The 16,476-nt window shown below is 35.7% G+C and overlaps 1 protein-coding gene across 2 annotated transcripts; it reads left to right on the top strand.

Annotated features, from left to right (window-relative positions):
- The first annotated feature begins 239 nt into the window (after positions 1-239).
- On the top strand, positions 240-16,007 carry LOC145557003 (lysine-specific demethylase ELF6-like). 2 transcript variants are annotated; one of them, XM_081618489.1, is made up of 7 exons: positions 240-1,735; positions 4,528-4,606; positions 4,819-4,886; positions 5,737-5,887; positions 11,555-12,111; positions 13,544-13,678; positions 14,126-16,007. In XM_081618489.1, the coding sequence occupies exons 1-7, from the start codon at positions 580-582 to the stop codon at positions 15,826-15,828; spliced, it is 3,849 nt and encodes a 1,282-aa protein (XP_081474615.1). In that variant the 5' UTR covers positions 240-579; the 3' UTR covers positions 15,829-16,007. The 2 variants fall into 2 exon arrangements, with proteins under 2 accessions (XP_081474615.1, XP_081474614.1); XM_081618488.1 differs by having other exon boundaries at positions 11,552-12,111.
- The last annotated feature ends 469 nt before the right edge of the window (positions 16,008-16,476 follow it).

The following is a 16,476-nucleotide window of genomic DNA, read 5'->3' as shown; positions in this document are numbered from 1 at the left end:
TTCCCTTTTTTTATGCCAAAGAAAAGGAAATAGATTGGTTGTAATCGTTTACGCTTCCGTAGTAATACCAAACAACTAGTAAGGATAACACTATATATTACCCTTTCCCCTCCTAATTTGTTTCCATTCCGTTATACCAAACACCCCCTAAATGTGAGAGATGCAGCCATCTTGCACCGCTTTAAAGCGTATATAAACATCAAAATTGACCTCAGTCGCTCCCTTCTTCAGTTCTTGTCTCTCTAAAGAATCGCTGCTTTTTTGAAAATCCTCTGAAACGGTTTACTTCAGTTCCAGGTTACGTTAATTTCATACATTTCTACTGTCAATTTTCGTCTTAATTTTAGTAAAAATTAATAAATTTTTGTCAGTTTTTCTTCAATTTCATCTCAATTATACTATGCTCTTGGATTCTGTATAATCTCATTTAATCATTTGGTGAGTAAAATTGAAAATTGAATTGGAATCTGGGGTTTATGCGAGAATTCTTGATGATTAATCGTAGAATTGCTGAGATTTGAAATTGTAGACGACATTGTTATTCAATTTTGATAGTGTAGTGTTGAATTTTTGGTTTTAATGGGTAATGTCGTATTACCCAAATGGCTAAAGGAATTGCCGTTAGCACCGGAATTCCGACCGACCGATACCGAATTCGCTGACCCAATTGCTTATATATCGAAAATTGAGAAAGAAGTTGGTGCTTTTGGTATATGTAAAGTGATTCCTCCATTGTCAAAACCATCAAAAAGATATGTTTTTGATAAACTAAACAAAACCCTTTTGAGAACTCGTGAATTGGGTTTGGATGTGAATTTGAAAGAAACCGTTGATTCGTCGAAGAGGGTAAATCAGGACAAGAAGCATGAGGTTGAGAATAGAGCTGTATTCACTACTAGGCAACAACAATTGGGGAAAGAGGCAAAGAGAGGCAAGGGTGGGGTTGATATGTCACAACCGGCGGCACAAAAGCAAGTATGGCAAAGTGGGGAGTTATACACACTGGAACAGTTTGAATCTAAGTCGAAAGCGTTTAGTAGGAGTGTGTTAGGTTCAGTGAAGGAAGTTACTCCTTTAACTATTGAGGCATTGTTTTGGAAAGCCGCTTCAGAGAAGCCTATATATATTGAATATGCAAATGATGTTCCAGGTTCTGGTTTTGGTGAACCAGAGGGATTTTCGGGTCACTTCCGTGCTTGTAATAAGAGGAAGAGAATGTGTGGTCCAAGTCCTGGAGGCAGATCCTACTTGAGGCAACAGGGTGTAAACAAGGAAGCAATTCCGTGTGCTGGGGTAGAAGGTGAAGAACTAGTGCCGAGTTCAAGTCCACTTGAAGAATTAGAAAAGAAACTCATTAATTTGGAAGAAGCATCATCACCAGATGATATTCCTCAATTTACTAAGCAGAGAGACCTATGTGCTGATGCTGAACTCGAAGGAACTGCAGGATGGAAGTTATCAAACTGTCTTTGGAACCTACAAGTAATTGCCCGCTCTGCTGGATCACTTACTCGTTTTATGCTGGATGATATTCCTGGTGTTACATCACCAATGGTATACATTGGTATGTTGTTCAGCTGGTTTGCCTGGCATGTTGAAGATCATGAACTTCATAGCTTGAATTTTCTGCATATGGGTTCACCAAAGACATGGTATGCAATTCCTGGGGAGCATGCATTTGCTTTTGAGGATGTTATACGTAAACAGGCTTATGGAGGAGATATGGACCACTTGGGTATGTCATTTTTATATTATGTAGTATTTTGACTTGCTGTTAGTGCTAATCATTCAGGAGTCAGTGATGTATCCCATGAAGTCATTAATCTATCCTAGTATAGTGATCCCATGATCAGATTGTCCGGCAGATTGGTGTATGTAGTAACTGAGTGTTGGCCTGTTGGCTAACACTTTTTGGTTCTGGATGACATAGCTTGCGTAGGCAGTTGGCTTTAATAAATTATGGGAGTGATTAATTTGAATTGTTGGTGATGGATACTGGTCAGTATTATTAACCGCCTAAAACTGAGATATGTGGGAAAATGAATGTCTCATGCTGACAAAGACAGTATGGAATTAGAGAGTGATGTACCTCTCTTCTGTTAACTTTCACTTGTTTTAGGAGAAGCTAGATTTTTATGTTATATGACTATCATAACTAGTTAAGATTTTCTTGGAGCAGTGATCATTATATTATAAACATTCTCGAAGTTTATGATGTTATGAAGAGCTTGAAGCAAATTCTTTGTTTGAAATAGGCAATCCTTTCTCTTTTGTTGAAATCTATTATAGGGTCTTTCCGGGTTGATGATAGTTGTGTTTTTTTTTTTTTTCCTTTTCCTTTTGATCCATCTGTTGAGAATAATGGTTTGAAAACATTACCGGTGATTATATAAGCTCATAATGGGCCAGAAAGTGTGTCTAATAATGGGATGCATTTTAAGGACACTAAGGTGGATTACCCATGTATAAAAGGAGTGGTAAGTACCAAGTGTTTCTTCTATTTTTGGGTGATAGGTCTGTTGTGGTGGTGGTGGCGTAGAGTGCTATGTGGACTAAACTAAAGTGGGGAACCATGTTGTGGTATAGTTAAGAGAGAGAGTGTATAAGTAATCTGAGTTTGGGCAGTCGAATCTTTGTTATGAATCCAACGTGACTGGAAGGGAGAAAGGATAAGTACCAAGAGTTTGCTAAAGGAGAAAAATAGTGCAAGAGGACACAATAGGATCAACCAAGAGTTTGTTGGAGGAGAAAAAATTGAAAGAGGGGGATAGAGCAGACATTAAATAAGTTACATAAAGGACATATAGAGGGCAGCATAGAGAAGAGGCTAATAGAGAAGAAGTGATTAAAAGATAAAGAAGTGAGGAAAACAATTAGGTATTTGGGTTTGTTAATCTTCTAAATCATACATTTTGTCCAATTATTCAATACTAATTCAGATTATGTTTGTTTTTGTTTCTTTTAAGCTGAATTTTTTTTTTCCTCCATCAACTAGTATAGAAGAATTTGTTTCACAAATTTTGTGTAAAATAACTCTTAAAATAAAAGTTGCTTGTGTTTGTGGTTTTGAGATTTTTGATTATATAACATCAAGCAAAATTTGCTGTACAAGCATTGTTTTAAATAGTCCCCATCCAAAAATGTCGATATATGAAGAAAAAAAATGCCGCCAACCTTGAATCACAAAGGAAAAGCCATTGACAGACTAGGATTGAGAATTCTATACTAATATCACAAAGAAAGCTAATGGGATTGTTGTCCCATTATGTATTTATATTAGTCTTGATAACATATTTAACCTATAACATGATTAATTATGGCCCTTAAAATTGTACATGGAGGGTTATGATTCAGATTATGTTTGTTTTAATCTCTATATGATAGGGTGCTGGGGAATGCATGGTGGGTCTTGATCTATGATATGTGAACTGTGAAGTTATGGTTGCACGCCTTTATGGTATTTTTTTTGGTTCGTGCTTGATGTCACATTTTTGTGAAGCACTACTTTGTGGTGGCTCTGCATTGGTAATTTATTTTGGCATGGATAGTGGTGCACTTAGGATCATAAGTTTGTAACCTCAATCTGCTAAATCAAGGCAGAGAAACCCTATCTTTAGTGTCACTATTTGGCTTCGTGCATGCCAGCCTGCCAGGGCAATTTTTTGTGGCTGTGATATTTGGTGAGAATGGAGCAGCAATATGGGCAGATGAGTTTGGCTGTAGCGACTGTGCATGATTTAAGAGGTTTTTAAAACATTTTATTATGCATCCTAATACCAATTGCTCAATTCCATGCTGAATACCAAATAGCAATGAAACCAATGCTCATCTTAGGGCCTTGAATATAACTCCTAGCATGTTATAATTTTCCAAGTGTAAGTAGATTTATTCAAATGAGTCACTACAAGCCTATAACATTAATATGTGACTCCCTTCTAAGACTTATACAGTTGCCAATGCTGAACTTTGAGCCTTTATATATCTAATTATCTATCAATTAAAATTATGAAAAGTTGATTTGTTGAAATTCTTGAAAACATACATGTAGATAAATCTATGAATAACGTGTATGCTAACAATTGTTATTATATGTGATTAGAATATTATGGTCAAAGAAAAATATGTGAATAGTGGAGAAGTCAACATGTTGCATTTAACCTGAAACAAAGGTAGTACATGAAAATTCTCATTAATTTGATTGATTTGAACACTGATGCTCCATCACTCCATCAGTCATGACAAAGAAAAGACCACACTGTATTCTCAAAGAATTTGGAGCTGTGTTGGCATTCCCCCCCCCCCCCCCCCCCCTGTTGACTTTTTTTAAAAAAATTATTGGTTTTGATTGAGATGGTAGGCTCTATGTTTGAGATGTAATCTCTACTGGACAACCTACAAATGAATGACATGGAGTTGGTTATTGCTTTTACATTACTAACTGATATCCGTTTTTCTATCTTCTTGTATGGATTCTCTTATTGGTTAAATTCTATACTATTGTAACTCAGGTAGTTGTCTCTTGCGCAGCTGCATTAAAAATTCTTGGAGAGAAAACAACTCTTTTCTCACCTGAGATGGTGGTTGCTTCTGGTATTCCATGTTGCAGGTATGTTTATTTTATAAATTTGAAGTTCTGATGGCAAGATCAAGTTCTAGTGGTTTCCCCTACTTTGTATTTTGTATGTTTTATTCTTGATGCTATATATGTTACAAATTGCTGCCCATCTTTTTTGTTTTATTTTGTTTTTGTTTTTGTTTTTTGTTTTTTAAAATTATTTATTTATTATTTTAGTATTAAATTGTATGCATCTTTTGTAGGTTGGTACAAAACCCTGGTGAATTTGTAGTGACATTTCCAAGGGCTTATCATTTAGGATTCAGTCATGGTAATTACTTTACAAAATTGTTTATAAATCATTGCAAATTATATGTTGTTGACATCAGCATAAGTTTCCAACCATGTAAAATCCTAAATACTTAGTAGCTTTTCCAGAAAATATGTATCCTGTTTGTGTCTCTAATGAATTATTTTGTGGCTATGACTTATTCATGTTTAATCCACAGAATATTACATTGTAATTCAATATGGTGAGTTTTTAGCTTGTGTATGACTGTGCTCCACATTTCCACCATGCCACCAAGTTACCTCCATAAATGCTGTAGATTATTGCCTTGTAATATTCATTGTTTTTCGCGAGTTATTAACAATACTTGTACGTAAGGAAAATTAATTATTGTACAAATATCGTATTATAGTGAGCTATGTGGAGTTACAATGGAGAAACAAATGATCTGTGTTTGTAACATGTCTCTAATACCTTTGTCTCTTGATGCATCAGCTGGATGTGTTTGATAATGTGTTGAGTTGCTGACTTTCATATCATGTCAGGAAGATAGTGGTGGGTGGGGGTGGGAATAACACAAGCCAGTATGATGATGCAACAATGTATAAGTTGAATGAAAAGTAAGTATACTATTAAAGGATTGGGTGGGTTGGTGGGCCTTCAGGGAGTACAACTGCACTAGTCAACTAAGTGATGCAATAATGTACTAATACATTAGGAGAATATAAGTAAACACAAAGTCTGGCCTCTGTTTTCTCTTTTCATGGTTACTTTGTAATTTAGTTATCTTATACTTTATCTTCATATATCCTGTACCTTTGGGCAGATAATTGGCCTCTCATAAATAACCCCTCTGTGGTTCCATTAAATCTGCTTGTTGTAATGTGTGTAGGTTTTAATTGTGGAGAAGCTGCCAACTTTGGCACACCTCAATGGCTCACCATAGCGAAGGAAGCGGCAGTGCGGCGGGCTGTAATGGATCATTTGCCAATGCTCTCCCATCAACAACTGCTTTACTTATTGACTATGTCTTTTGTATTAAGGTCAGCAATGTTTTTTTAAATTTTTGTTTCCTTTGCATATACAATTGAGACATTGTTATGTACTCCTTCTCATTTTATTTTTATTTTTATTTATTTATTTATTTTTTTTAAAAAAGTGAAAAACAGAATTGTTTATCTCTGGTGTATATGACTTTTTTATTTATGAATAGTAGGGACACTTTTGGATTTTTCCACATTTTGTCATAATAAGAGACCCACCTTCCTCTCCTCTAGCTACTCTACCTCCATCAACATTGTAGACGATCGTTAGCACCACCAAACCAAATTTCTTCCCCATTACACGAGCACTAGCTACGGAAATCACCACCACCACTTTTAAGTTTTGTGGCCATAAAAGATCCGGCGGATAGCAAAAGCTTTTCCCTAAGGGTTTACTATGGGCAATATATATATTTTGCTACTAGGGTGTCTTTTATTCGGCCAAGCCAGCCGCAAAGCGGCGAGATAGGTGGGTTGATCGGCATGGCCATGGGAGGGGAGGAGACAGAAGGAAATATTTTGGTTTGGTGGTGGAGTTGCTAGAGGAGTCGGAAATGAGGTGAGCTGTCACAATCTTAGTTTTAAAAAGCGCGCCTAGGTGCTGTTTGAGGCGCAAGGCGACGCAGGGCGCATGCCAAAACGCCGCGACCTTCCTTGGCGTCGCGTCTTCCAGAAGGCGCGCGCCTTAGACCACCTCCACCACGGCGTAAGGTGCGTGCACCGCCCGTGCCGCTTTATGTTTAAAATCGTGATAAAAGAGGATTTAGATTAATATTTGTAAAAAACACAATTTTTTTCCAAGTTGAAGCTTACCCATTCTTGTAAGTGATAATTCGAGCAAAAGCCCTTTGTTAATTGAATAAAATCGCTTCAATTTGACCCCCAATTTTAAAACCCTAATTTTTCAAAAACCCTAATTTACGAATTGCTTTGCAATTGAAGAATTGGTGGGTTCTGCTATGGCAGACCGCAGACATTGCCGGAAATCAATCCCCGGCGGTTTCCGGCGGTAGATCGGTGACCAGCGCGTTTCCTTTGATTCTCTCTCTTTAACCTCTGCTCTTGTTCTTTATTATTTTATCAGTTTTAATTGATAAAATACCAAAAGCCTCCTTTTGACTGTCAAAAGTGTCAATCAAGTGACCAGTCTAACCTTTTTTTTCTTTATATATTTTTTTAAAATTTTTAATTTAACCAAAAAAAAAATGTTTTAATTCTTTATTATGCTTGAATCTGAGTATTTATAGAAAAATTTATTTCAAAAAAGCAGTAAAATTTCTTCAAAAAACTAACAAATTAAATAATTATTACATTAATTTGATTTTAAAATATATTTTTATTTTTAATTCCCAAAACGAAATAATAAAAAAAATTAAAAGTTAAAATGTTTGTGCGCCTCGCGTTTTTTTTAAACTAAGGTCACAATGAGATAAATGTGTTTGTTTCTCACGGATATAAACTCGGGAAGCTCAGTGCTTTATATCTAATGTAAAAGTCGCCTTGGTGTACAGTTTCCAAATATGGACTTTTCATAACTTTAATTTTTAATAATTAAAGATATTATTGGTCAGAATTCTGCGTTGGCAAATATGTTGGTCAAAGTGGGGCACTTAAAAAAGACTGTGTGAGTAGTGGTCTAGATGGACTATATTAATTTGTTTTGAGTTCTTGTCACATCTCAAACAAAATAAGTCTACATACAATCAAGATGAAAATAAAATATACCACACCACCCAATGCTTTTGAGAAGCCAACAACAACAATGTCAAAGCTTTAATCCCTATCAATCCCTATCTGCTTGAACCAAATATCTTTATCTTTGGTGGTCGTCAACAAAGTTCCTTGTCCTCCATTCATTTCTATCAAGTGCTATATGCCTTTAAGAAGCCAACAACAACAATGTCAAAGCTTTAATCCCTATCAGATGGGATTGCCTCTTGAACCAATTATCTTTATCTTTGGTGGTCGTCAACAAAGGTCCTTGTCCTCCATTCATTTCTATTAATGCTATATGCTCTATACTAAAGAGGGTATATTTATGTAACCATGTATGTTAAAAATGGGAGTCATTTTTAATTTTATCCCAGTAATCACATAGTGGCTCTTTTGGATCTTTGACTAGAAAGGATTTTTTTAGCACTCCACTCTATTCTGTTTTTGGCAAGTCCTTTTTTATTACCTTACCTGCTTACTCCACAATACTTACCTTTCCACTCTCCTTTTTACTTTATCCACCATTTTCTTACACCCACCTACTATGTTACATGGACTCGGGTCTGTGTGTCGGACACGTGTCCAAGTGTCCGATTCGTCAATTTCCAAAATTTAGGACACGGGGACTCTGTCCTATATTTGGACACGGGTGCCGAGACACGGCACTTTTATTTTTTGCAAAAAAAAATTATACATTACAAAATATTTTAATACTCTTAAATTTTTAAAATTAAATTTTTATATCATATTCTTGTAATATAAATTATATGATTACTATTTCTTGTTATAATTATTCTAGTACTTTCTCTAAAATGAATTGTTTACCGTTTTCAAAAAAAAAAAAAAAAAAAAAAAAAGAATTTTTTACTGCTGTAAATATTGGGTAATGTATCACAAAAAAGTAATTTTGGTTAAAGTTAGTAGTCAAAAAGTCAAAAGCAAAATAAGTGGTATCCCATTACCCTACCCCCCACCTTTCTGACAGCCCCACTCATTTCCTCTTCCTGCCTTTCTCTCTCTCTCCTCCCCCTCTTTTCTTTTCACTCCCTGGTTTCAATGGAGTCGAAGAAGATTTCGCACACAGCCCTTGCTCTGAAGTATCCGAGTGCAAATAGCCGAATCTGACACGAATTCCGTGTCCGTGTCCGCGTCGTGTCGTGTCGACATGGACACTTTGGGATTTCAGCCGAGTCCGATGAACATAGCCCACCTATACACCTTTCCACTTACCCTCACCTACTTTATCCACCTTTTTCTTATACCTAAGCAACTTATTACACTATCTCTAATGCTACACTTTCTCTGTTTAATTACATCACCCATCTTTTTACAGTTTTTCCCCTTAATTCTTGTGTAAAAAGTATTAATAGACACTTCAATAAGATGAAAGCTCTATAGTAATCTAAAACTTTACAAATGCCTTTTAATTTTTAAATCAGGTTATGTTTAAACTCACATGTTTTAACTCATATTTTATATATCTTAAATTTTATATATCTTAAATCAGATGTTCTATTACAACTCATATTTTATTAAACTAAAATAAGATGTTCTAAATAATTGCTCGATCTTTTATAAATCTTAAATTAGATGTTCCAATTTTTTACTCATATGTGAACTTTGGTTTTCTTAGTTTTAAACCATATGTTCTAAATTTTAGATCATTTATTCTAATTTTGTAAGTTTATCAACAAGATTAATTCAACCTTCGCCTCCTTCTCCCAAAATAATCCAACCTTTTGATTAACGTTGAATAATCCTAAATTTATTATTTATTTTCTAATAGCAAGCCTATTTAAAATTTTTTTCCTCTTCCTCAATATCATTGATGTAAGACCCCAACCATAAAAATGGCCTCCCCCCCCCCCCCCCCTCTTCTCTCTCTCTCTCCTCCTTCCTTCACCTCCCCGAACTTTCCCGCCACCACCTCACCCCCGTCAACCTATCGGATTTCCCTGTCAACCAGCCCGCTCCACTACCCCCTTCCCTCCTTGTCAAAAGCCCCCCCCCCCCCCCACCACCACCCTTTTCCAAGCACAACGTGACCCACAGTCACAATTTTAATTGATTTGGGGCTGAATTTAAGCTATTTGCAGACTGCTTGTGGACTGAATTGGTTTCCTTTGAGCTTGGCATTGCTAGAATTGTTGATTGGCCGGCTAGATTGAATGGTGGAAGAATAGATGCGTGTGGGTGCTGCCGACCTGCCGTGGGTTGTTGCGGCAGTGAGATGAGGATGATACAGGCAGAAAGCTATAGAGAGTGTAGCTGCCGCTGTGGACGGGCGGTTGTTGTGCAGGGAGGTGCGTCAAGTTGGTGGTGTGGTGGCGTGGCTCAGTTTGGTGGTTGCTGCCAGCTGGTTTATGGGGTTACTGGTGGCAATAGATGGCCGGGCTGCTGCGCGATTGATGTTGGGTGGCTGGAGTGTGGTGGTGGATGGGGTTAATGGTGGCCATGAAAGGGGAGAAGAGAGATACGAGCAGGATGGGAGGAGAAGAAAGGATTTTTTATTTTATTTTATTTATTTACTATTATTATTAAAAATAAAAGACTAAATAAATAATAATAATATGACCAATTAGGATGTGACACGTGGATGGTAACTGGTTATAGGGTTGTTAGGAAAAAATGGGTAGTAAACTTAGGATTATTCAGGGTTATCAAAAGGTTGGATTATTTTGAGAGAACACAACAAAGGTTGAATTATTCTTGTTAAATATTCCAATTTTAAATCATATATGTGCAAAAAATTTGACTGAAATTTAATTTGCGTGTTTTTTTTTTGCATAATGACCATAAATTTTCGTAAAAAGTAGTAAGTCGTAAATTTAAATTGCATATTTAGTAGAAATTATATGCTCATTCATCCTTCTCATTATATATATATTTAAGTTTGACATTAACTTTTACATTATTAAAAAATAAGAAAATTTCATTTATAATTTGAACCATCATAATATTTAGTTTAGACTATATTAATTTGAACCTTAAAATTCGCAAATTACTTGAAATTAGGAAATTCTAATAAGTTTGTAATTACCTTGTTGCTTGTAGATGAGTAGGATGAGCAATTGAAAAAGATCAATGTGTAATGAATTTCTGATGACTTCGACAATTCTTTCTACACCGAAATTCAAATCACGAATATATAATTATTAATACTCTAAATTCACATGATAAAAGCTCGAAATCACAAATCTACACTTACCTTTTTCTTTCACGATATATGTTGGAGATTTCGCTGCAAATTTTTCTCCGTTGAATTTCATGTGACACGTCATGAAATCTAGGGTTTTTCTTTTTACAATTCAAAAATTGGGAGAATTAGTATGTCTGTAGCCATTTTACTGCATATTGCGGGTAAAGTTGGGATAAGTTTGAAAATTGTTGATGAAGGATAAAAACTATTGATGAAATTTGAAGAAATTTTTAAGGAATTTCAAGAGTCAGAAAATGGGGGAATTTTGGAGAGAGAAAATTAGGGATGAGGATATGATTTGATTTAGTATGTTAGAAATATTTGATTAATTACCATTATGCATTAATGATAAGTGAATCTCAACCTTTTGATCTAAACTAATCTAGTGGTTTAGATTTTCTTATATAAGTAGAGTAAGGCCTGTCTATTTAGGTCAACGGGTTGGGTTTGAGTAAGTTTTCGGATCATTTGGGTAGAGTCGTTTGGGTCATTACAAAATGATACATGGATCAAATCGGGTCAATTCGGATTATTTGGATCAGGTTTGGGTTCTCTCTCTGTAACTCATGTTTTGATTCGTGTCAAGTCGGGTTATCGGATCGGGTCGGGAATGGACAGGTATGGTGTTCTCACATACGAACCTATTCTTGGTATATATATGTTGAATGATGATAATGATGGTGTGTGTGTCTATTTTGAGGCTGAATGGTTTCATGCTTGTCTTATGTTTGTTTATTATACTTGAAATCTAGCAGGGTCCCAAGAACTATGCTTCCTGGTGCACGGAGCTCTCGTTTGAGAAATCGTTTGAAGGAAGAAAGAGAGCTGATGGTTAAAAAAGCTTTTATTGAAGATGTTCTCAAGGAAAATCACCTATTAAATACTCTACTAGGAAAAGAATCTGCATTTCGTGCTGTGTTATGGCACCCTGATTCACTTCCATCATTTGCCCGATACTCTAAAGTTGGAACTATTGTGGATGCTGCCCCCATAAAAGGTGTTGATATGTCTGTCCTGCCATATAAGGGTGTGAATGAGGATAATCTCCAGCTAACCTCACATAGGAAAACTCCTAATGCCTTGTGTCTGGATAGTAATGAAATTTTGTGTGACTTTCAAGTTGACTCTGGAACCTTGGTGTGTGTTGCTTGTGGAATTCTTGGATATCCTATTATGTCAGTGGTTCAACCATCAAAGAAGGCATCAATGGAAAATTTATCTGCAGTGAAGACGAATGTATCTGGGGTGGTTGATATTTCAAGACAACCAGATTCGCGTCACATTCAATGCAGCACTAAGATCTTTTCTCCAGGTATGTCATCATAATCTTAATTAGTTATAGCATGATTGGGTTGAATTGCTTTTTTCCCTTTACTTCTATTATTCACTTGTTTGCAATAATGGCGAGTTACTACCTCCACTTCACTGGATGACCTCTTTCTTTATGTATGCGTACTTGATTGATAGTCCAATAGAATCCGTGTGATTCATTGCAGAAATTCAGTTTTATTGGCAGTCATTATGATATGTTTTTGCTAAAATATAAAACCAAATGTCTTTAAAAATTTGTTTGAACTGTTAGTTTCATAATGGTGAGCTAGTCAGCTGATTTCCTTTAAGTTTCTTCTTTTTTTTTTATTAGGCATTATTTTATTTGGTAGCATTGGAAGGGCCGCATGGAATTGCCATGTCACTATAGAGTTAAGGATATAGATATGTAGAGTACAATTAATAAAAATTTTACTGTAAGATATTGGACAAAAATATGTTTCCAAAATTTTATTACGATTTCTGTTTGCACACAATTTATTATACAAGGCAATTAGAGAGAGTGTTGATGTTGGAGTGGGTATAAGAAAAAAGGTGTATAAAGTTATGGAAAGAGTGTAAAAACCAAAAAAGTTATTTTGTATGGAAAAGGTGGGAAAATTAAGGTTGTGGGGTGAATGAAATAGGTAGTAAATGAGGTTTGCCAAAATTTGATAAAGCAAAAAAATGTAAAGAACTTGGAGAGATAAAGGTGTGAAGTATACAAATCTTTCTGGAATGGATAGTTGATTTTAGGAAAGCGTGTAAAAACCAAAAAAGTTATTTTGTATGGAAAAGGTGGGAAAATTAAGGTTGTGGGGTGAATGAAATAGGTAGTAAATGAGGTTTGCCAAAATTTGATAAAGCAAAAAAATGTAAAGAACTTGGAGAAATAAAGGTGTGAAGCATACAAATCTTTCTGGAATGTATAGTTGATTTTAGGAAATAAAATGAACAATTGAACATCAGGGATCATTTGACAATGATAGATCAATAGAGTTTAGGAAAATTTTAAATATCTGTAAATAGGACTATAATAATTTGTTGGTCTTACCTTCATTTTTTCCTAAAAGAAAAAAAGAAAAAAAAAAATGAAAAAAAAGTATCTTCATCTGAATAATTCAAAATCTTTTAATATTCATACCATTGGAAAGAGTTTAGGAAACTTATCAATAATTGAAAAAAAGACATTTATAATTTGGAAGCGAAGTTTACATTTTTTATAATAATTCAAAATCTTCTAATATTCATACTATTGGAAAGAGTTTGAAACATACTTTAAAATTAGATCGAATTATGATATATGATATGCAGAACTAAGGATGTTTTGAATAAAAGAAATGATGTCTCATAAGTCATAAGTATGTTTATCTACATATTTTTATCATGTACCACACAGGTCAAACTAGTTTTAATGATTTCTTTATTTGGTACAGAGACCAATGATGATGAGACATGGGATACTTCTGGGTTTATGAGACCGCGGATTTTCTGCTTGGAGCATGCTGTAAAAATTGAAGGTCTTCTAAGACCCAAAGGTGGAGCAAAGATGCTTGTAATCTGCCACTCTGGTAAGCCATTCTTTTGTGTTTCTGTATCATCACTGGTGCATAATATTGCTCTAAACTTAATATCTGAACATAGTCAGCAAATTGTGGAGTTTTCACATGCTTGTGTTTTTTCAGTCCCACTAGTCTTGGTAGGGGTTTAGATCTGTACATAAGGGCCTCTCAAGATCATTTGAAGTGATGTTAAAGTAGCTCACTAGCATTTTTGCAAATAAGTTCGAATTGTGTTCGTGATGTTTGCACTTTCATCTTGTTTCTTGCTTTTGTGATTTATGAACATGGGAACATTTTGTATTTTTATATCTAAAATTGGTGTCATATTTCTAGAGAATTATCTTCTTTAACAGATTGTCTGGCATCAAAGCTTCAAACTTGAATAGTTGCAAATTTGCAATGACTTCCTTGCTTTTGACTTTTACCTCCTAATCTTTTGTTGCCTTTGTACTGCAGACTATCAAAAGTATAAGGCAAATGCTGTAGCTGTTGCTGAAGAGCTCAGGACCTCATTTAATTATAAAGAGGTTCGATTTGATTCTGTGTCTCAGGAAGAACTGAATCTAATTGATATTGCAATTGATGAGAAGCTTAATGACTTTGAAGACTGGACGTCAAAACTTGGAATCAACCTAAGGTTTAGTGTCAAGACTAGAAAAGATAGTCTCCCAAAGAAGATGGAGCATGCGCTGAATATTGACTATTTACTTTCCATTATGGCTCCTGATTCAAGAATTTCATATATCAAATGGGGTTCTAGAAAATCTCGGACAAAACAGAAGTCAAACTGCAGAACTCTTGCAACAAATTGCAATGGCAATCTCTCAAAGAAGGATGAGATTATTCATGTTACCAGTTCTATGGAAAGTAAAGGAAAGATACTTCTCCAATACTCTAGGAGGAAGTATAGGACGACAACAAGAACTTTTACTGGAGCAAAACATGCTTCTGAGTGTAGCTTGGCATGCCCAACAGGAGTGACTGATGCTGATCGTGGAAAGGTTAATGATCACAGTGAGGACATTCCAGGGACTTCCTGTTTCAAGAGTTTAAAAAAACGATTTGAAGTATGTGGGGAAGTTGAGGCGCCTGCTCTGAACAGGGATCCTGTAATTAATGAAGCTTTAGCATCTGCATCAAGTGTATCCAATGTGCTCAGAATTTCTGGGGAGACTGATAATATTAATGAGCACTTGGATGCTGAGAATTGTTCTAGTCTAATTGGTTCTGCAGGGATATCTAGTAGTGCTAGAAAGGAGGTAGGAGGTGAATATGGCTTCATGGCTAAAGCAAGTGGTCATGCAATGTTGTGCATACCTGAAGAGCTGAATAATGATCAGATTACTGTAAATTCATTCCCAGACAACTCCTGCAATAACCTTGAGGTTTATGCTACTGCGGCGAATAATGCTGGTGAGAGTGAGCCTTGCAAACATGGTACTACTACTGTGGAGGTAGATATGCATATCTTACCTAAGGATAACCTCACTGGTAGTTCTCAAACTGGTGGGTGTGCTTCTTCATTGTTGAGCCTGCAGGAAAAACAGGAAATTAAATTGGCTACTGCAAAAATGACTTCTAGGGATGGAAGTAAAAGAAGAAGAAAAGTAGTGCTGCAAACTGAAGCCCATAAAAACTTTATAAAAAGTCCATGTGAAGGTTTAAGGCCAAGGAAGAATCGAAACGATTTAGTTCATACACTAGATAGCAATGTTGCTGAACTAAAGGAAGAAAAGCCCCCGACTAAGAAACTTAAGAAATCTTCAGGCAGAGCTTCCTGCAATCAAGTGCTAGATAATAAAACTTCTTACAGATGTAGTCGTGAGGGTTGTCAAATGACTTTTAGGACGAAGGTTGATCTCTCATCACACAAAAACAATAAATGCCATCAAAGAGGATGCGGGAAGAAGTTCAGATCCCATAAATCTGTGGTTCTTCATCAACGAGTTCATGACGATGAGAGGCCTCTAAAGTGCTCATGGACAGGCTGCACTATGACTTTCAAATGGGCATGGGCTAGGACTGAGCACATGAGACTACACACTGGTGAACGTCCATATCAGTGCAAGATTGAAGGGTGTGGTCTTACTTTCAGGTTTGTTTCCGACTTTAGTCGCCACAGGCGGAAATTTGGGCATCATGTAACACCTGCTTCATGATGCATATTTTATGCATTTGATGAAAGCTAGTCTGCTTAGTGAAGGATGATGCCAAGTTGGCTAATAGCAAGATGTACAAAGAGTAGTTATAGCCTTTATAGGTTTGAACGTGATTATTGAGGATTAGGGTGTTAAATCTTTCATTCTTCTCCAGTACATGATTTTAGGTTTGAACGTGATGATTGAAGATTTTCTTCTTCTGACTAGAAGATAAAAAAGTTATTTTGTGGGGGGTGGGGGGTAGGTGGATGTCCTTAATTTAGGGCTCTCATGAACTTAAAAAAATGTTTCATGGGCTATAAAATTCAATTCTATCTTGGGCGTAATATCTTTTTTTTTTTATTATTATTGGGTAGTAGCTTTTAGCAATTTGATTCAAACACTACTTTATTTTTTTTACAACCAAACATTACTTGAAATAAACAAAGTTTTGAAAATCAAACCATTTAAAAGAAAAATTTGGTTTTAATAATGGAAAAATACACTTTAATAATTCTAACTTTGCCAATTTATTTTAGGAAAAATTGCCCGGAATAATCCCATCTTTGGCCCGTCCGCCCAATATAATCCCACCTTTGGATTATTTTTAAATAATCCGACCTTTATATCCTCTTCGCTCCCAATGGTCACAACCGGTCAACTAACCTG

Source organism: Chenopodium album, chromosome 1 (genome assembly GCF_948465745.1).
Source record: "Chenopodium album chromosome 1, dcCheAlbu1.1, whole genome shotgun sequence".
NCBI lineage: Eukaryota > Viridiplantae > Streptophyta > Magnoliopsida > Caryophyllales > Amaranthaceae > Chenopodium > Chenopodium album.
The sequence above is the reverse complement of the archived record's forward strand: the minus strand, read 5'-3'. Positions and strand labels throughout refer to the sequence as shown.